The sequence below is a fragment of the Opisthocomus hoazin genome, chromosome 26, assembly GCF_030867145.1.
Source record: "Opisthocomus hoazin isolate bOpiHoa1 chromosome 26, bOpiHoa1.hap1, whole genome shotgun sequence".
NCBI lineage: Eukaryota > Metazoa > Chordata > Aves > Opisthocomiformes > Opisthocomidae > Opisthocomus > Opisthocomus hoazin.
Window position 1 is genome coordinate 7,238,177 of NC_134439.1, and position 21,203 is coordinate 7,259,379.

The 21,203-nt window shown below is 39.7% G+C and overlaps 2 protein-coding genes across 2 annotated transcripts in view; both read right to left on the reverse strand.

Annotated features, from left to right (window-relative positions):
• LOC104330583 (M1-specific T cell receptor alpha chain-like) overlaps positions 1-21,203 on the reverse strand; it is a 215,742-nt gene that overhangs the window by 45,866 nt on the left and 148,673 nt on the right. The window lies entirely within an intron of this gene.
• The window catches only part of LOC104332402 (T cell receptor delta constant), a 30,836-nt gene continuing 28,979 nt past the window's right edge, over positions 19,347-21,203 (reverse strand). Inside the window, exons 4-6 of the mRNA XM_075443741.1 lie at positions 21,120-21,182; positions 20,660-20,779; positions 19,347-20,015 (exon numbers count right to left, since the gene is read on the reverse strand). Of these exons, the coding sequence (XP_075299856.1) occupies positions 20,661-20,779; positions 21,120-21,182 (182 nt within the window). The 3' untranslated portion in view covers positions 19,347-20,015; position 20,660. The remainder of the gene's footprint in view (positions 20,016-20,659; positions 20,780-21,119; positions 21,183-21,203) is intronic.

Consider the following 21,203-nt stretch of genomic DNA (forward strand, 5'->3'; position numbering starts at 1 on the left):
AAACCCTCTGGGTTAGCTCCCCGCTAGAGACACCTCCACCTGTCGGGCTGCACTGGCAGGCTTTTCACTTACACCCTGTGCAAGCGGGATGCTCACTTTACACTGGAAACTTGCTACATTTCTGCATGGTGTATCTGCAGTGGGCGATTTAATATGGTTGGCTTTTTTGAGGGTCCTTCCATTTCTGGCTCTGTATTCAGCCATTTCCTTCTCTCACTGTCCACACCTTATCAAGGTTGAAAGCAGCATCAAGAACCATGTATGGAGCACATTTCCCTGAATAGCAAAAATCCTTCACCTAGAAACAATTCTAAGTATGTTAGTACCTTGTAATATCACCTATGTTCTCCTTCCCCTATGAAAGCTGACCCATGTATAACCAGTACATCTACAAGGCACTTCAGCAGACACTCAATGACTTTTGACAAATTACACACGGGCAAGCTACAGACTCACTGAGTTGGACAGACAGTCTGGTCCCTATGTGAAACGTCATCTTGATGAAGCCGGAATCATGAACACACAGAATTTCCTTTCATTACAAAAAGCCCAGCAAAACATTTCAGAAGCAGCACCTCTCCCTACAGTTTTGTCCAGCAATATGTAGGCTTGGAGGGGCAGCAGAAGGGTGACTGTGACCCAGTTGCATAGCTCATTCTCCCCGCGTGATAGCTGGGACATTTGGGAGCAGACATGTGGCCGCTTTATCTGTCCCAGCAAAACTGAGAGCAAAATGGGTTGCTTTGGACCAAGCTGGCACACTCTCTTCAAACAAAGTCCATCACTGGATATGGTCACACATAAATAACAAAACACTCAGCCATGCTGCTTCTCTCAACCACTGCCAGAAAAGCCTCACAGAAAAGAGAAAGCATAGGAGTAGTGTTGGACTTACGTGGCCCAACAGTGAGTCTCGTTCCAGAGCCAAAGATAGGTGTATACACACCAGCTCCCGTAGTCACACAGCATTTCCTTTCTCAGCAAAAACCTCCCCAGTCCCTTGGCAAAGCTGGGCACCCACAGCCTGATGAGACAGTGCTGAATGACGCTCATAGTCAGCTACATCCTGAAGTAAAGAGCCCCCCAATATCTGCCTGTGCGATCAAGAGCATTGTTGGACCTATGGATACAAACCCTGTATGGGAGCACTGCTGCTTCTGCCCCATCCTGGAGAGAAGCAGGCAACATGTAACCCCACAGCTAAAGAGCCACAAGCCCAGAAAGATAGATGCTAGAAAGGCCAGTGCCCGTTGGGCAGTGGGTAGCTTTGCCTCATGTGGAAGGAGACAATAAAGTGGCAGCACTTACTAGGAAATACCTGAAGTCGTGTCCCTTTGCCAAGTGTGAGCTTGCCATAGTTCACACAGTTGTTTTTGGCTCAACAAGAACATGAGCTCATCCACCTTCTTAGAGCAAAAGGTAACCTGTGCTCGCACAGCTGTGGCACAAAGTGTCTGACCCTGAGCAAATGGGTTCAGCACCCCACACTACTTATCTGAAAGGGAGGAAGTACATATACTGACAAAGTTGAAGAAATGAGGGTATACCTTAGTAGACCTTTCTGCACCTCATAAAATATATTACTATAATGATTTTTTGTATCTTTTTTTTTTTTTTTTGTAAACATTGAGCTGAAAATTGTTTAAAACTTACTTGGTTCTGTCCTTAGCTGCACTCCTTTTCCAAAATAAATTTGTTTCCATAGCTATTCACACAGTATTTTTCTTCCAAACAAAACCCCCTTTTTCTCCTCCAACAGGTTATTTGTTCCTGGTTGGCGTATCTTTTAACTTAGTCTACCCAAGTAAATTCCTTGGCAATTTTAACTTGGATTTCCTTTAAAGATTTTCCTGGCTGATTGTCTCTTTCAGTTTTAATTGAGATAATCACTGACTGCAGGCTTTGTCCTTCATTCATGCAAAGAAATGCTATATGGATCAACAGCAAAATTCGTCTTTCAGAACTAGTTCAACACTAAAAGCAGAGATCTCCCCCTGGACCTTCCCACGTATAGTGCAAACCTTTAAAATACCTTTCTTGATTCCTGAAAGCACTCTGCTTGTTCAAATCTCTTTCCAAGACAACTCAGCTTTTTTTGTCAAGGATTGAGAACCTGGATGGAAACCAGTCTGTAGCCAGAAGCAGGAGCAGCAGAGCAGAAGGTAAGACAGTTTTCCCAGCAGACAATGAACTGCAGCTTCTGAGAATTAATGAGGATGAGGTTCTGGGCAATGGGCATAAAAGGACTGTAATTACCGTTGCAGGTCTGGGAGATTTCTGGGAACATGTAGTAGTGAAGAAAATGAGTATTTGGGGTAGGAACCCTCCAGGTGTAGAAACTATAACTGAGTGATTTGCTTATTCTTTTTGGAGAAAAAGAACCATCCAGCATACGGTCCATTGGGATGTCCTTGATCTCTGTCCTCTCGTGAGGACAATTAGCATCAGTAGATGCTGACCAGAAAATTATCGTTATAGTCGTCACTCCAGAACCTGCATTAAACTCACTTTGAATATTCACAAATTTTATAGCTGTCAATGACACACAGAGGCAAATCCAGTCCTCCAAACAGGTATGTAGTTTCACAATGATTTTTTTTCCATGATGCAAGGTCAACCTTGTCCTTGGATTGCCCACAGAGGGAAAGAACAATGGAATTTTAATGACTGTTTCACAGAAAGGTAAATTAGGCTTTCCTATCCTTACTTCTTCATGGTTTCTACCTACCAGGTTTCACCATCAGTTGTGTCCCGCTTCCAAAGGTGACTTTCCAGTTGGATGCTGAATTCACACAGTGACACATCTACTAACAAAAACTGCACACAACTTTTGGCCCACACAAGCATACGCATTTTTCAAAAGAGATCAAGGGGGAAAACAGATGTCACCCTTGTCACATACCTTTGACTCCAAATTAGGATGTCTTTGTAGTTGCATGCCACTGATGTTTCCATGGAAATGCAGATAGAAACAGATAGAAATTCTGAAATGAGTGAAGTAGAAAATCAAGCCCATTACCCTCTTAGCATAAAGCAGTTGAAGCTCCTTGGAAAGTTTTTAAGTAGAACAATTTTTTGCCTTAGTTAGAAGCACAGGAGGATCTCAGAGTTGCATTTATAATGCAAAACAACTATTTGTTTTCAGATGTACCTGATTTCATAATTAGTTTTGTGCCTCTCCAAAGGTGAATTTCCAGAAAGACTCAGTTGTCCCACAGTAATAAGACTTTATACAAAAATTGTAAAGGAGGGAAGCCTCAGTCTGTAAGAGGCAGAACACACTGTCAGACATATTGAAGTGGGATAACATTTCCACTATTTTTTTTAACAACTGACATAACTGTTTCTAAACTTCTCATGTTCTAAAGAAGGAGTTTAGACAGATCAGCCAGCTAGTCAATCTCAGAAGCTGAGCAAAGGAGCAGACCCGCAAGAGAAAGAAGCCAAGAAAAAAATAAACAGAAAGTATATCTGCCTCTCAACAGCAGCACAAGTGACCATTTTATCAAGCGTTCAATAGACAATGGAAGTCAATCAACCTAGTAGAACAAGATAACATTTTGAGTATCTCGATTGTCTAAACCAGAGGTCCATCAAACTTCTAATTACTTCTTAATTGCTTACCTTGCACAGACAATGCCGCCATTTTCAACCAGTATTGCTAGAGTCTCAAAGTAGGTAGGAAATTAGTAGCTGCTTATGTCATAGCCCTGAAAAAGTCTATGCACTTTATCAGATACTAGCTTGGAAATGAAAACCTGACACTGAAGGGCTTGAACACAAACTGCTTTGTAAAAGTACATAATTGGAATTGCAAGGGCAGAAGAGATTTTAACAGAAACTTGAAGTTAGCCTGTCTGATTTATACTGCTATACACTTGTAGGATGAATCTGAATTAATCATTCAGTCTGAATATCTGGGAGAAGACACCTATGACTAAAGCACAAGAACATTTCTGCATCCAGCTCTGCTGAGGGTGCAGGAGTCACACTGAATGGACTCTTACTGGATCTGGGATGTGCTGAAACACCGTAATCTGAGGTCACTATTTTTAATAGAAGACTTACTTGGAAGCACAAACAAGTGAGTTCTTCCACCAAAAATGAACTCTCCATAACCACCAAGAACACTGATAGGGTGCTTTATATAAACCATTACAGGAAGAATTTAACAGATTCCCAGTCGCCACTAAATGATAAATGTTGCCTTTCCAAAATCTTTGGAAGCCAGTATGAAGCAAAATGTCTTGCTGTGCTGATGACTGTATCCACAGAAATTTGCTTTTGTTGGTTAAAATTTTGCTGAACCAAATCTTATCACAAATGTCATCAATTGATACTTTTCTGTCCACATCGATATGTATTTTGGGTCTGTAAAAGCCAATGAGTTTTACTTTTCACTTTTTTATTCATTTAAGATATTTCAGATAAAGCATCAATGCAAAAAGACAGTATTTATCATTGCAACATTCCTCTGCAACTATTATTAGGCCAACTTATTAATTTTAAAAGAATAAAAAAGATTCATCTGAAACATTCTACACCACTGTCCTTGCAATACAGTACATTTGGGAAGGCCATGGGGTTGGCATAAGAAAAATCAATATTGAAAGTCTTTTCAGTCTTATAGATACTCACCAGAACAGAGACAAAATTTCCTAAACGTTCAAGTGTATTAAATGCTTTTAAAAAACACCCACATGGAACTGTAATTAGTAAAATTGGGTTGATGTGAGAAGCTCAACTTTGGAAACAGAAATTAGGTTGTTAGTGTTTGTATATGAAATTCTTCACTTCTCACTCACTTGGTATTACAACAATTCTTGTTCCTTGTCCAAATGTTAATTTCCCATAGTTTCCTGTATTTGCACAGCCAGCAAGTGCTTTACAAAAACCATCCAGAGAAATATATTTGCCTTCTTAACTCCTCCTTTCCTAGATGAGAAGTTATCTAAATGCAACTGGGAGTATAAAATGATGGTATTTGTGGTTTATTACTGAATGAGACTCATGGCTTAACTACAGACACTACCCTCAACCTGTTACATATAATTGTATGTGTCTCTTTCTTTTCTTTTCTTTTTGCTTTAAATTGTAAACTGATTTCTCTCACCAAGGAGTAATTATCACTCCGTCTTACCCATACATCTACTTTCAATCATAAAAACATTTACAAGGCAATTCTTCACTAGGAAAAAATGCCTGGTTTTACCATTCCAGAAGGTGAATTACCAGTTTCAGGGAGAACTCAGAACAATGGTATATACAGTAACAAAAGCTTTAATGAACGTTGTTTCTGCTGGTACTGCATTTGCTGGCAAACGTATGATCAGTTCTGGCTTAAAATCAGAAGTAGCTGCTCCTTGCAAATATCGCTAAAACATGATGCAGCACATTGTTTCTAATTCTGTTTAAGGTTTGTGTCATATCCAATCACACGGGCAGAAATAGTCTCACTCAAAGTATTGAGCTACTACAGGTGAGATAAAACCTGCTTTTCATCTGACTTTTGGAAGTCATCTGGAATTAAATGAAAGTAGGAACTTCCAGAAAACACTTACCTGCTGTTATTGAAGATCTGATTAGAATCATAGAATCATAGAGTCATTAAGGCTGGAAAAGACCTCAAAGATCATCAGGTCCAACCATCCACCCAACACCACCATGCCTACTAAACCATATCCCGAACTGCAACCTCTACACGTTTTTTGAACACCTCCATGGACAGTGATTGTACCACCTCACCTCCCTGGGCAGCCTATTCCAATGTCTGACCACTCTTTCAGTAAAGAAATTTTTCCTAGTATCTAATCTAAACCTCTCCTGACGCAACTTGAGGCCATTGCCTCTCGTCCTATTGCTAATTACTTGGGAGAAGAGACCGATGCCTGCCTCACTACAACCTCCTTTCAGGTAGTTGTAGAGAGCAATAATGTCCCCCCTCAGCCTTCTCTCCTGTCTGCTATGTGACAAAAAACTAAGCTGTTTGCCAGAACACTAAGAGAAATAATCACTGGGAGCTAAAGACACTCAAAAATATTTTTCATCAATAGATTTCAATGATCAGGGACCTCAGGCAAGGACATTCATAAATTCCTAACAGCTTTTCATATTCCAGTGCTTTAAAAACCTAAGTTTCATGTAAATGAAAAGAAAAATTTCTTGGAATATTGAAACCTATGTACTCATGCATCACTCCCCATTTCTATTCTGGAAACCTAGATTAAAACACTGACCCAAAACATCACTTAAAATGTATGGGGAACTAGTATTGGACATCTGTGGCCCACATCTGTATGCATGCAATCCTCAGACACACAAACACTTGCTTTCTAAAGCCTTTCACATTTCTTCTAGGCTTACATGACTTTACTTTTTGGTACATTCCTCTTCCACATTTAGCTCTTCATTGCCACCTCCAAAGTTACACCACAGCAGAGCTTTACAAAATCCTGGCCATGGAAAGTTTTGATCCATGACAAACTTTCTCCCTACTGCTTAAATGGTCTTTCAATTTCTGTGAAACTAGTAAAAACCTTCATTCCAAAAGGTTTTTTTAGCCTTCACATGGTGCAAAGAAACTGACAGTCTGGACTACATGTTCAAGCATATTAGATGTCTTGAGGCAGACCAGAAACATATCCTGTGTCAGTAGGGAAACACAAGCATTTTTCAAGTACAGTTCTCACCTTGAAGATATTACCTCTAAAAAAAACCCTTAAAAAACAGTGATGAAGACAGAAGCAAAATCACCTCGGGCTAGCAAATTTGGTCTTGAATGCTTTGTATTGAAGGGGGTAAACCTGGACGCACAAGAACTTGGACTCACAAGTCTGACAATTTCAAGATGGAACATTTGCTTATTCTTTTTCTGAAATGTGACACATCCACCAACTGCAAAAACACAGATACCTGGGAAGTGTCTCATAAAGTGAAGAAATTATCTTTAAATCCATAAATGCCAAAGCTTATCACAGCATCACTTAGCTCAGTTTTTGAGATGTTTATTTCTGACACTTACTTGAATGAACAGACAGCCTTGTCCCCTTTGCAAAAGTCAGCTTTTCGTAGGCACCTACGAAGTGTCACTGTGACAAAGAGCTTTACCAAAAATGCTGGCACTAGCTTTTGACTCAAAGGAGTTTTTTAACTTTGATGCATATATATAGATCTCCCAGGGTGTTTCTTCTCAAGTTTCCTAGATCAAAACCCTGGTAAAAACTCTCATGACAATTCACTGCAGTGAATCCCACTGCTGTGGGATCCGATTTCACCAGCCCAGCTATATCTATCACAGAGGAGACTGTAGTTACATCCATCTATGATGGAGCTGCAGAAGTCAGAATAATTAACTGCAACCATGAAGATAGAGAAGAAAAAGCAAGACAGAAGTGGAAATTTTTCTACAGCATTTCCTCCGTCCGCCTCAGACAGAGCTTATCCCAGCTTTCACCAGCCTGCAACACTGAAGCACCTCACATCAAAACTATCTAATCTCCTCATCCAGTAGAGCCTAAGTACAACAATGATACTTCTTCACCTCAGGGTTTTTGGTTTTTTTTTCCAAATGCCTTCTATCCCCCAGACAGCACTAAAATGATGACCAAGCCCCACGGATTTATTCCTCTCTAAGATATGAATTTGCCTCTGTTTTCACATTCCCAGTTTGGGGTGAAAAAAAACCCCAAACCCACAGACACTTCCATAATCTTCCTTTATAATTAAAACTACAGAAATTCTACAGAGCAACTCAGTCCCACTTTCTGCCTCTATTTTCATTGCAATAGATGCACAGAGATTCCTAGAAACTGGCATTGAAGCCGCAAAATTCAGTATTATCTCTTTCTTGCCTTTCATGACTTAGCTACATATCAGTAAGCCTGAAAACTTCCATGCAGACATAACAGCAGAATATACTCCGAGCCGATAATTCTTTATTCCAACATGTGTTTTTTTATTCTTCCTTTATACTCACTTGGACTCACCGTCAGAAGAGTCTTTGTCCCAAAGCTAAGTATGTTGCCACTTCTAGCATTCCCACTGCTATGGAAGTTATTGCCAAACCACCTCAAAATGCCACTCAGAACTCAGATTTAAAAACCTGTGGAAGCCATCAAATTCCAGGCAACCTGCTGAGAGTGAGTACTGATTTAATAGTATGTGTCTACTTTAGCTGTAAACCAATAGATTTCATGGAGATGTTTTCCCCCATTGGACTTCTTTCAAAGCACATACAAATATATCCAGTTCCAAATATGTTTCTTGATATGAGATGTTCAATGCTGTGCCACCATGAAAATATTTACAAAACAGGCAGCTCACACCTATAACACCACTTTAAGTGTTCAGTACTAAAGAATGTTCCAGAAAATGACCTAAAATTCTCCTTTGTCAGTTGTGGGACACTATAAATCTATTCCCAAACCTCATCAATTTTGCTAAAACATCTACAGAACCACCAGAGGCTTACAGCAATCCTATAGTAAGTATTTCAGCTTAATATCTTGAAAGCATTACACTTTGACCAAAGTTTGGTGTACACTTTTTTCTTCCCATTGTGTGAAAGAAAGTGCATAGCCTTCATATTGTCGACCGTAACACATTGTCTCTATTAGGTATTAATCCGAGTAGCTTGATCTACTTTAAAATAGGTAAGTTTTTGCTGAGGGAAACTGACCTTGCACCCCTAGTCTTATTCTTTCAAGATCACAGTTTTTAACTGTTAGAACAGCCTTTCACATCCACCTCTACCCCTGTATCTTCTGTCCTTACCAGGTTTTACTTTCAGTCTAGTTCCAATCCCAAGTGTTATTATCCAGCTATCCTTGTTCACACACCATCTGACAGCTTTACAAGAACTTACAACACTGTACAAGGGTAATGCTTGTTCCTACTGTAGTTGTCTTTTTTTACCATCTTTTGTGGTTGAAAATGAACCACTTAGTGCCACTTTCAGTGTTGTTCCAGTCCCAGACATGATTTTTTTTTGCTTCACTGTCTTTGAGCCCATTACAAAAAATTTGTTTGCTTTTCCTTTTAGTCCTCCTCTTTACACCTTCCTCTTGCCAGCTGTAAGATGTGTCATGTCCATAGAAATGAACATATCTTATTTGTTAAGCTAATCTTTCAGATTAATATTACAATGCAATTTCTTTTTAATATTTTTGAACGCAGAGATACAGCACCTGAGCAAAGCCTTTCCAATGGAAAGTCTGTTTCCATTTACTGACTACAGTTAAAAAAATCAGGCTACATTCTCCTTCAGAAAGGAGAGAAGACCACATGCAGCCACCCAGTCACAGAATGGTAGAGTTTGGAAGGGACCTCCGGAGATCATTTGATCCAACACCCCTGCTCAAGCAGGACCATCTAGAGCCGGTAGCCCAAGAACACATCCAGACAGATTTTTAATATCTCCAAGCAGACTCCATAATTTCTCTGGGCAACCTGTGCCACTGCTTGGTCACCCTCACAGTGATAAAGTGTTTCCTGATGTTCAGATAGAGCCTCTTGTATTTCAGTTTGTGCCCACTGCTTCTCATCCTGTCACTGGGCACTACTCTTCTTGCATTATGTGGTTTCTAACGGAATCCTCCAAATTTCTCGAAGGCTAGCACTATAGTGCAGAGATATTTCTAATCTATCTGATTTGAGATATTGCATACATTTACCAAATAATCATTTCTGCTTTCAGACCTACTTGCACAGACTTTCAGACATATCCCCTTCTGAAAGACTTGCTTTGAGTTGGCTACGATAGCACTACGCAGTTGCTGAGAACTTTACATTAAGTCACTGGGACCATGTCCCATCACAAAACTATAGAGTGCTCTTTTCAGCTAGGATAAATGACAAGCCTTATTTGGCTTCACTGGAGTCATCCTTCTTGACTACACTTCTCTAACTACACTTATGCATATTTTTCATATTTATGAAGAAATAACCTATCCTTTGCAGGGGGAGGAAAGACAAACAAAAAAATAAAGGTCAGATATACCTCCTTGTCAGAAATTCAGTTGGTATTTGCCAGAAGGGTTTTCACTACTTTAGAAAGCTTTGCAAAAACACATTTGAGTTCAAAAAAAAAAAAACAAAAATAAAACCAGAGCAGACTGAAGCATCTAAATATTTTTAAATCTCATGCACTAGTTCTATTTTTTTTAAATCACTGATGTACAGAAAAGAGGTATTGTATGATTTTAATCCCAATTTTTCCTTTCTTAAATATAACTTCAAATCCTTCCCCAGAGGGCAAACGATTCTACACTGGGTTTCTGTCTATAAACAGGTAGTAGCTCTCAAACCCTTATGGAAGACTGGACTGGCAATCACAATCAGTTTGTCCAGTCAGAAAGCAGGCCTGAATTTACAGAATGACATCAAAGTGAAAGCACATTATTTAGTAGCAAGGATCTCAGTTGATACTAGCCTTGAAAAATAATACACACAGCTGGCTAATTTAATTTTATTTTACTTTAAGTTCATTTAAATGCACAGGAAATAATACAATCTATTTTGTTGATATCTATCTGTTTGCAATGGGTTTTTTCCAGTCTTTCTTAGCTGGCTGCACATTCTGTTCTGAATGTCACCTTTGGGAAGTTGCTTTGTCTCTATGTTAGAGAATAGCTTTGAAAGAACCTACTGTAAGCTAGATTTTACTGGTCATCTTCCTTTTACTTCACAAAACTTGACAATTATATACAGTCATTAAATATACAAAGCAATGAAAAAAACATTAAAATTAACAGCATTTTGTAAAATAGCCATGCCTTTGTCTGCTGAGAAAAAGTAACTGACATAATTGTGATAAAACAAATAATTCTTAAGTAACTCAGAATCACAGAATCACAGAATCACAGAATCACAGAATAGTAGGGGTTGGAAGGGACCTCTGTGGGTCATCTAGTCCAACCCCCCTGCCGAAGCAGGGTCACCTACAGCAGGCTGCACAGGATCTTGTCCAGGTGGGTCTTGAATGTCTCCAGAGAAGGAGACTCCACAACCTCCCTGGGCAGCCTGTTCCAGTGCTCCGTCACCCTCAGAGGGAAGAAGTTCTTCCTCATGTTCAGACGGAACTTCCTGTGCCTCAGTTTGTGCCCATTGCTGAATATGTGCAGATTATCTTTACAGCAAAAAGAACATTTGTTCTAAAACTTTTACTTTTCTTATGAATGCAAGCTTTCTTTCTTTGTCATACTCCATAGAGTAGAAAAATATTTTGAACGGATATTCAGGATCAGCTGAAAAAAAATCTGAGCATCTCTTCCAGAATAGCTTACCCAATCACTTCCACTCTAGTTGAACAGTCTCAAGCACATTTACTTGCAGTAAATGAAAGAATAAAAACATTAGAACCAGCAGCTGATAGGATTTTTTCTTGGGTAGCAAACACAGTTGGGATTATGGTTTTACTCAGAGTTGTAGTGGCTGAACTGAAGAGTATATGTGGTTCCTGTGCGGCAGTAAATTTTCTTCTAACTCCTAGAATCACAGTGTAACACCGCTTCACAAAAAAATCCCTTCTTACCACATCCAGATAAATTTTTAACTGCAAGTCAGCCATAGCATAATTTGCTTTTGGAATTTTTCTTGGCGTGTCATTCCCAAGTTCCAAAAGTACTATACAACATTGTGAGGAAGGAGGAAAGGAATTAGGGAAGGAAGCAAAGAAGCAAGAAAGGGAGGGAGGGAGGGAGGAAAGAAAGGAGGGAAGAAGGAATTACTGTTGTTCAAATTATAAGCTTAGTGGTCAGAAACCTTTGTGTTTGCCTATGCAAATATGATTTATATACGAAATCATTAGCTTTCCAAGCTGCTCTGTATGTGCAATCCCTACTAAAGTCAAAGATTTTCAACTAAAATCTGGCTGAGATCTGGGGAGGAAAAACTGCCTGGTTCACTATAAGATGAAAAGCTGCAGATCAAATCACTCAACTGTTTTAAACATCTCACACAAAGTTCCAAATACACAAACTTGTTCAATAAACGGAAACTCTTCCACTGATGCTACTGTAAAATATATAAATGGGACAGAATTAAAAGCAAGAACAGACCAATTCTGTCTTTGTGTTTAAGCCATTCCATCCCTCTCTGAGTCCCGGCGGTATTTGGTTTCATAAGAAATTTTAAGGAATTTAATTTCTCTCTCCTACTTCATACACAGTGGACACTAAAGAATAAGTCATTTTACCAGAGTCCTATAGCAAGCGATCACCTCTAGGGCCAGTCCTTTAACATCCACTCTCCACTTGATTGACTGTACCACTAAACCTGATTACTTCTGTTCAAGAGCACAACCCTCAGTATAGTCATTGCTGTGACTGCAGTATACATGATGAAGAGAAGGATTCCAAAGTATGGCACCCTGAATTCCCAGTTTGACAAAATTTAAAAAGTATTATATACACAGGTTTGTGGCATGCAAAATTACTGGCCAACAGCAAACAGACTTACTTGTTTCCAGAAACAGCCAGGTCCATAGCCAGGACTTGATGGAACTGATATGGCTTTGTCCTTCCACAGTGAGAAAACCCTCCGGGGAAAACGTCACAGTTCAAAGAGCAGAAAGCCTCACCAGCAGAACACAGCTCCTGAGTGCACCTCATCTGTAGCCTTCCTAGATGCAACAACACACCTTATGATTTATTTATCACAGGGCATCAGACACTTTGGCAGTTGCATTCATCCATCTTCTTGTCAGCCTCTTCATTGCCTGAAATCAGCAAGTCTGTACTGCATTCCTTGGTGTTTCAAACTTCCTCCTTGTTTAGCAAGACATACCTTTGGAAGACCCTACCCTGCTTTAGATATAACAGCTTTTCAGGGCACAAACACATCCCTTAATCCCAGAAAGATATCTTTCCTCCAGCCTAGGACATTCTGAACACCAAGTTTCTTGAATAACTTACAGTTTTAAGCTCCCTCAGGGATATTAACGAATTTCAGAAAGCGTGCTCCGTTTGCTATATTCTACTCCGTTTCTTCTGTTGCAAGTCACTTGCAGCTGTACAACTCTTTTAGCTTGTATCTTCGAATGAAGCTTCTTTGAATCTCAGTTCAGCTATTCATCTTCTTTCAGCTGTGCATTTTGGGCACTGGACTTTCTAAAGCTTCTGTATCACACAGCATGGGGTTTCATCTGCACCTGCTGGCAAGGCAAGAATGCAAACGAAGAGCAAAGAAGTTTAATTTGTGGCACATACAAAGACAACATATTATGGGGTTTAGGTGTTTGAGGTTTTTTTCCATTTGACCTATTTACTGGATTTTGTCAAATCCAAAATGTTGTGAGAACAATAAATACTTTGACCAGCAGGTAGCAGGAGAGCTCAAGGAAAGAAATTCTGTTTACCTCAGTATCTCTAATTTCATCAGGAACTTTTTAGCATTTGGGGGGAAAACGACAGACAGGTTAGATTACATGGAGACTTTGATATGTGCATGTTCATGGGGCTGAGTTGGAAAGGGGATCAGATAGTTATGCTTTTTTTTACATATGGTTAGAGTAAGTATTTGTGTTGTAACAGTTTGCCAGAGGATACAAAATCCTGTATGTCTGTTGAGGCTGATCTAAGCACTTTTCTCTGGAAGTCTACATACAGAGATGTTAATACTGTCCTTGAAATTATCCCCTTCTGTGACATTCTTATTGGCTCTAAGACACTAAACGAATGAGACTGGGGGTCCTGTGCTGTGCTGCCAGACCCTTTCTGGCTATGACGCTTTACCATCCTTTGTGTCTTGTGGGAGGCTGGGCACTGAAACCTTAGAGATACTTAATCTTGCTTGTGGCGCTCCCATAAATTTCTTCAGAAGCAAGAAATGTATAGGCTGTAAGCATAAACATCCTATCCCCATATATAAATAAAAATATGAGAGAAAATGCAAAATATTTTCCCTGCTCTTCACTTTTCCTTGTTCTTCATGATGCTTTTCTATTTAACCATTTGCAAAGATGTTATTCACTTAGGGTGCTTTTAGTGTTCTCTGACACAGGAGAGAGCTATCACCGTTTTGACTGACTCAGCAAACAGCGCTGTACAGGTGTTAGATAGTATACTCGATCTGTGAGGCCCACCAAGGGGAAATAAGATTAAAGCTGATGTGCCAGAGGTGAATATATGAATATATGCCTGAAAGCACTTAAAAGATTTAAGTTCACATTGTGAGTAGCATGTGTCCTTCTATACCAACAAGTCACAAAACATACTGTGACCTGCTGGCAGCAAAAGGGCTGTGAAGCTGTTTGTAGGTGGAATCTTTTTGACGGCCAAGGCTCAAAGTTCCTGGCTGCTGCAGCAGCCTCTGTAAAACCAAAAGAGACTGCAAAAAAACATGGCATGCAATATTTCACTTTTATCAGGCAGAGATCTGCTTTCTATCAGAGTGAAGAGTGAAGCTCTTATATCTGAATGATTGCAGGTATCGGTAGTCAGTAGAAATGCAGATATTGCACCTCCTGAGTCATATTGGCCTCTGTGAACTTCTCTGCATTCCCATCCTGTCTATAGCATCCAGTTAAAGATAACTGGATGCTTAGAAGCATTTGCAGCTTGGAGGAGAAGCTATCAAAATGACAAATGACAAGCAGCAGTTCCCCAATAGAAAGGTGAAGATGTAACTTGTGCATACTGTATAGCTGTAAACCTTTGCCAGAGAATGCCCATGAAGCTCAGCAGGAGTCAGAAAAGAATTACAGACTTAAACTGGGATAAGACACTGTTAGCAGTAGGAATTTAATGTTTCATACTGTTCAAAAAGATCTTAAAACTCCCTGACCCAGGATGTGAGTTTAAGACTACCATTGGGTAAAGCAATGACTAAGCATACTGTTAGTATCTTACGAAGTTAAAATAAGAAAACAATGCAAAAAAGAATTAAAATCTATTTGAGCAGAATGGTCATAAAATTATACCAGGCAGAAACATAATTCTAAAATTTCCGAATGTTGACAAAATTGAACAATACTTCAAGTACTATTGGGAAAGGAATGTAAAATAACTCATCTCAAATATGATATTCTCTTTAAGCAGCATCCAGGTGAAGAGATTTTCAGGAGTTAGCAAAGTAGTTTAGATTTTCACTTGAAATCTAGGCATCATGAACATTTTAATGAACACTTCCACAGAAAAACAAAGTAGTTTTCTGAACATCTTCTTTAATGACTTGAGTTTCTTAGGTCTGCATTAAAAAGAGACAAGGTGTGAGTCAGAAACCTAAAACTAACAAACAAACCAAAAGAAAACCACAACAGCAATTGCACAGAAGAGGTGAGGAGATGATACTCACAATGAAGAACTTCAAGGCATTCAGACCCCTAGTCTGATGCATACATTACCTTTACCTACAAAGATGAAAATTTCCGAGCCCTCCAAGGCAGGTATATTTGTTGTGTCATTTAGCGTGACGCAGACCTGTCTGACAGTTCCTTAGGACCAGAGGTGAGAATGCAGGGGAATACATCGTTGCAAAGAGCCATGAACATTAACATCAATGAAATAAAGATAGAAGTCCACAGACCCTGTAGCTTGGATACATGCACTTGCATATGGAGACAGATGTTCGCATCAGCTCTTTTCAGGCTCTGACACTGGGTAGAGAGAGAATACTGTTTGGACGGACTAAAGAGCAAGCTTCTACTTAGGGTGAATAGGTATCTGCAGGTTGTTCTTATTCTGAAAACAACAACAGTGTTGTGAGCGATTTCTTAACTCTAGGCCAGACTGAAGTTTGAAGACTACTCCCTTAGATAAAAACTGGTATAATTGGATAGGACACAAGTGAAAGGTCAAACCATGATCATTACTAGTGATTTTAGAATCATTTTCTGTGCTATAAAAATGCTTATTTATACCTTTAAATAACTGCTAGCCCTAAATGGGGCAGATCTTGTTTTCCCATATGCACATCCATGAAAAAATGAAGTTGATGGATAACAGAGGTGGCAAGGTGTCATACAGTTCCCTGGATGTAGTAGTAGTGGTACTGTTTTTTGTAATCATGTCCGGAGACCTTGAAGCCTGAATATTTTTGTATGCTTCAAAGGTACCCCGTCTATTTGTCTGTCTAATAAGACATTGCTTGCCTGTCATTGTCTTCAAAAAATTTTATATTGTGTTCAGCGTCTGTAAGCTTGAATTGCCACTTTAGCTTAGTTTCTGCTGGCTGTCTGCAACATCTTCCCTGGGCTTGCTCAGAATGGACTTCACTCATGAGCTGTGGGCTTCAACTCCTCACAGTCTGCTTCACACAAGCAACATTGACATTGTTTGGGGTTTAGTTCTCCTCCATCTCTCATCATGAGAGATGGCAAAGAAAATGTTCAAGCCCTTGTGCTAAGTGTTACTGCTATTTCTGTCCTCTCAAATGCCATACTCCATTTTTGTCTTCTGTTAAGTGTCTCATCACTTATCTTCTTGTGCTTTATTTGACTATGTTAGTGCTCCTGACCACTGTCTACAGCTATAGGGCAATATAATCTGCTTTTTGAACTTATTGAATCGCACTGTTAATGTGCAATTCATTTCTCATGTCCAAATAATTATACTCCTAATCTGGGCTTATTTGTTTGAAATTTCTAGGCAAACATTCTGTGTATGACAAAGATGTCACAGAAATACAGAATGACTGAGGTTGGAAGGGACCTCTGGAGGTCATCTGGTCTTTCCTGCTCAAGCAGGACTATCTAGAGCTGTTTGCCAAAGACCATGTCCAGATGGTCTTTGGATATCTCCAGGGATAGTGACTCCACCCCTGGAAATATTTAAAGGCTCTCTGAACACAATCAAATATGGACATAATGAAATCTGTAGGACCATATGGATAACACCGTTATAATGCTTTGTACTAATGAGTTCTGCTTATCATCATCCTCCGTTACTCTGGTATCATCGATCTCTTACAAGACAACGTGGTTTTTCCTATTTAGGGATAATTCTAAATGCCAAGGTGCTGATTATAACAGGATATTTTACTGTGGAGCACAATCTTTTTACAAAAAACTTTCCCTTAGCTCATATCAGCTGGAAAGCTGCAGACTCTGCCTTCTTCTGTGGAATTAGCCACACCAACGCAATCTTACTATTGGGCTGTACAAAAGCTTATGGTTACAGATTTTCTTCTGCAAACAAATTCTCCTGTTTTCTTAAGCTGTCTGTTCTCCATTGACTCAAAATGATAGATTTGCAACCGTAAAGTGAAAAGCCACTGCTAGTGGGAGGTAATCAGGAAGTCACAATAACAGAAAATAAGACAGAGGAGCTACAGGGTCTTTCTTAACTCAAACTAAATAATTAGACCTAGACAGCTCCTGAAAGGGGAAATGGTTCAAAGAAAAAATCCAACACAATCTGTCTAGAAGTTTAAGAGCTGGAAAGAGGTTGTATGTCTGCACATGTATCTTCCAGCTGGATCTTGTGGTCTAATATCATATTGCCTTTCCCGTTAACGTCCCTTTCTCTAGATGTCAGCTGCCTAAAAGCCAAAATTCTTCACTGAGTACAGATACTGCTCTTCTCCCCAAGCGTGTATTTATACAGTTTGTTACCTCTTCCTCTCTTATCTCCAGTTAGTCTAAGCCAGCACAGGCTGCTTCTTGCCACAGGAAGCTAATCCTTTCCTTCCAGAAGAAGGCAGACCCAGCCAACAAAACAGTTTTCTCCAGATAAAGTGAGAAAAATAGACTGCCAGTCTGGCTACAATATGAGGATTCATGGGCTGTCTTCAGTATCCAACCCTGGCATCATGTCTCAGAAACATTATTTTGGCCATCTGTGACAGAATCTTATTTCACATACACTGACCTGAAATAAACTCTCAGCAGAGCCACAGGTCTGACCACCAGGCTAGTGCACTCCAATGGGGACTAATTCTGCTCACTGTGGCTGAGCGACAGACTATGATAAGAGACTGATGGATGGTATGGCATCCTTCTCATGATCCACAGAGCTGAAGACTTTTAACCATCTTCTCAAAGACCTTAGTTTCTCTTTTTTTGACTGAGACCTAGATAACAACAGGCACAGATGACTGTCATTTTAGGGGATTAGTGAGGGCATAGGTGTTCCCACACAGAGTGGTTTGCCAGTGGTGCATAAGCAGGTCTGAAAAACCTGACCATGGAAGTATCACTCAGGTCATGAATCTCTTTGTGATGGAAATAAGGGCTCTGGTGTCCTACACCAATGGGGATGGGTGTTTGAAACAATAGAGACTGATGTCTTTATGTGGCTGATAAATTTCTATATGAGTCAATGCCATCCCTCAGTAGTCACAGATTTGTAGATTCATCTTTTTGCTTATGCAGTGTTGCAGGATTTTAATTCTGCCGAAGCTCTTGGGCACAATCAAGGACTACTGGAAAATATAATTTCTTAATTTGCACAGAGGCACAGAAATGGTGCTCCCAGGCTCAGTCTTGCCAGAGAGATTGGGAAAAGGTGTGGAGTGCAAGACAAAAAGGTTCAAGATGTCATCAGAATATGAGGATAAAAGTAGTAGTCAACAGCTCCCCCTGATTTACATTATAGTGGTATAATATGCTAAAAAAGCGTTTTACTTTTCTTGGATTTGCCATGCAAATTTCACTTATCTTCTGCATAGGGTGAGAGTCTTCCTCTAGGTGTCTGTGGGGTCTGAGGAACTAACCTGACAGAGCTTAATTAAACAGACCTTACTATGCACTCTGTAGAGGCTGTCTTGAAGCCAGCAGTAACTCAGTATGTGAAAAACCGTATTTCCCCTTCAGGATGTGGTTAACTTATTTTTCAAAACAAGGCAGAGTTAATCTTGAACGGTGTAACTTAGTCATAAATATTGACCACAGCATCCTGCTTGTTGTTTGTGAGAGAAAGACGAGTTGGGGAATATGTGCATTGAGGTCTTTTTAACTAATAACCAAGTTGCTATGGGAACCATCACTCCATCAAACCAATATTTATTATTTCCTGTTGGCCTCTTCCTAGTACCAATGAGTGGAAAAACACAGCATATTTTCTTCTCTTCTTATATGTGTATTTTCTTCCTCATGCTCATATCAAGCAGTCTTTTAATGGATTTCTCCTTAGACATATGTCTCTTTTCGCTATGATCCAAAATGTCTTGCTGAGGTCTCTTCAAAGTGATCTGAAAGACCAGACCTCATTCAAATCCCTGAAGTCTAGAATTCATGGACTTGCTGAAGCTTTTTAATGTGCCAAAAAGAATCTCCACGTCCCTGTACAAAGTCTAGATAAGTCAAATTCAGCCAACAGGAAATCTAGATATTTCTAACCTCATTAGGACACTTGGATTTCAGGAATTTCAATCCTGAATTCAGAAGAAGGAGCACAAAACAAACAATTGCATTTTAGCTTAGTAAAACTTTATTTTGGTCTACTACAGTAACCTAAAATGCAGGTGCTATACACTTCGCAGAAAAAATTAATACAGGTTTAATAAAAAAATGTAAATAAAAATGCTTCTATGGTTAAAAATTATCTGGTTGAAGTGAATCACTTCATATCCAACACAAGTCTTCTCATCTGCACTAGAAAATTACTGTTATTAAAGCTATCTAAATCGTTAAAGCTCTAAATAGCATCCACTGTGCCTGAATTCTCTAAGCAGTAATACATTGGTTCTACAGACAGTAATGCAATATGCCTGTAAAAGGTCTTTTAAGAAGGTTGTCTATCTATAGTGAGGTTTGGATTTTTCAGAACTATTGAAGCAGGTTGGATGTTCTATGCAAAGACTAGAGAGTGGAGAGATCTGTTTCTACCTAGCAGGGAGATGAGGAAAAATACAGAGTCCTCAGTTCACAGAGAAATACAAATAGCAAAAGCAGTTACAACTCTTACTACATAAACTATCTAGGCAGGATTCAACAGTATAAAACGTCATAAGGGGGGGGTGGTGTGTTGTGTTCTGGTTCATTATTGTCAGCAGATTTGACATTGGCCATTCAACCAGTTGTGCTGCTGGTACACGCTCTCTCCTGCTGTTCTTCAGAATGCTGTCGCCTTGCTTCACCACTGCCAGGAAGAGCAAAGTGTGTTTAAACTACATTTAATGCAATTGGGCCTATGTGCCAATGTTTGATAGCTGTCAGATCAAGACAGTTAGACTCACAAAACTTAGGCTGGGCTGTCATTTGTGCCTCTTTGGATGCCTTAATTTAAAAATCCTCTCCCCTCCTCTCTTTCCTCCCTCTACTTTACATGTTTGTGTTTTGGGAGCTTTGCTTTTGACTCCTTATTTGTCTTGATTTTTCTCTGGGCTTTGTGCTCTGCCATTTGAAATAGTCAATGAGATATCTCTTAGGCATTTCCGGTAATACCGGAGATGCTCTGGCAAAGCAAGTTTGTTGCAAAGAAAATCTGGGGACCAACCACCAAGAACTGAGCTTTGGATACAGAAAGGGGCTCTTTTCTTTGTGGTTTGGGGGGGTAGGGTGGTGGGGGTAGCAGGGGGGCTGGGTGGTAGGAGAGAGTGGGCATTGGTTGGCTTTTGGGGTTTTTTGGGTGGGGAGGTGTTTATTATTTCCCCAGAAACCTACAAGAGTTATTTAATGGAAACAGGAGTAAATGAACAGGTGTCATTTCTTGTGGGGTTAGAGAAGTATACAAAGACAAGCAGCCATTCCTGGCATGTGTTTCCAGGATTTCTGCTTCCTTACCTCAGAAAAGAAACAACTTGATGCTCATGAGTGTGTTGAAGGCGATACTTTTTGCCAGCAGGACTCTCAAACCCAATACAGCCATAGAGAGCATGTTTGCTTTCTCCACTTTGATATCTGCTAAGTGATAGAGAAAATATGGGAGACATCATGGTCTAGATTTGGCTATCATGATATTGGCAGCAAGTGGAAAAAAACACAGCTAATAGTTTCAGGGAAAGAAACAGCAGCAAAGGAAAAGCTGATAGAGAAACATGGCAACAACGGGGAAGGAGAATGTCTGTCTAGATTGAATTTTGTGTCCTGTGGCTTGTCTGTTACTAAGCTAGCTGCCTTGAAAAAGCAGGTTGTGTTTGATGAATATGTTGTATCCTGATTCCTTTACCCCTGAGAAATTACATTTCCATGCATTTATCCCCAAAATAGTAATGTAACTTCACAATCTATTTAGTTAACTAACCTTGTGCAGAGGTGTCTGTGGTGTTGCAAACCTTCTCTGTTACTGGTTCTTCAGCCTCCTTTCCTGTAGCATGATAAAGAAAAG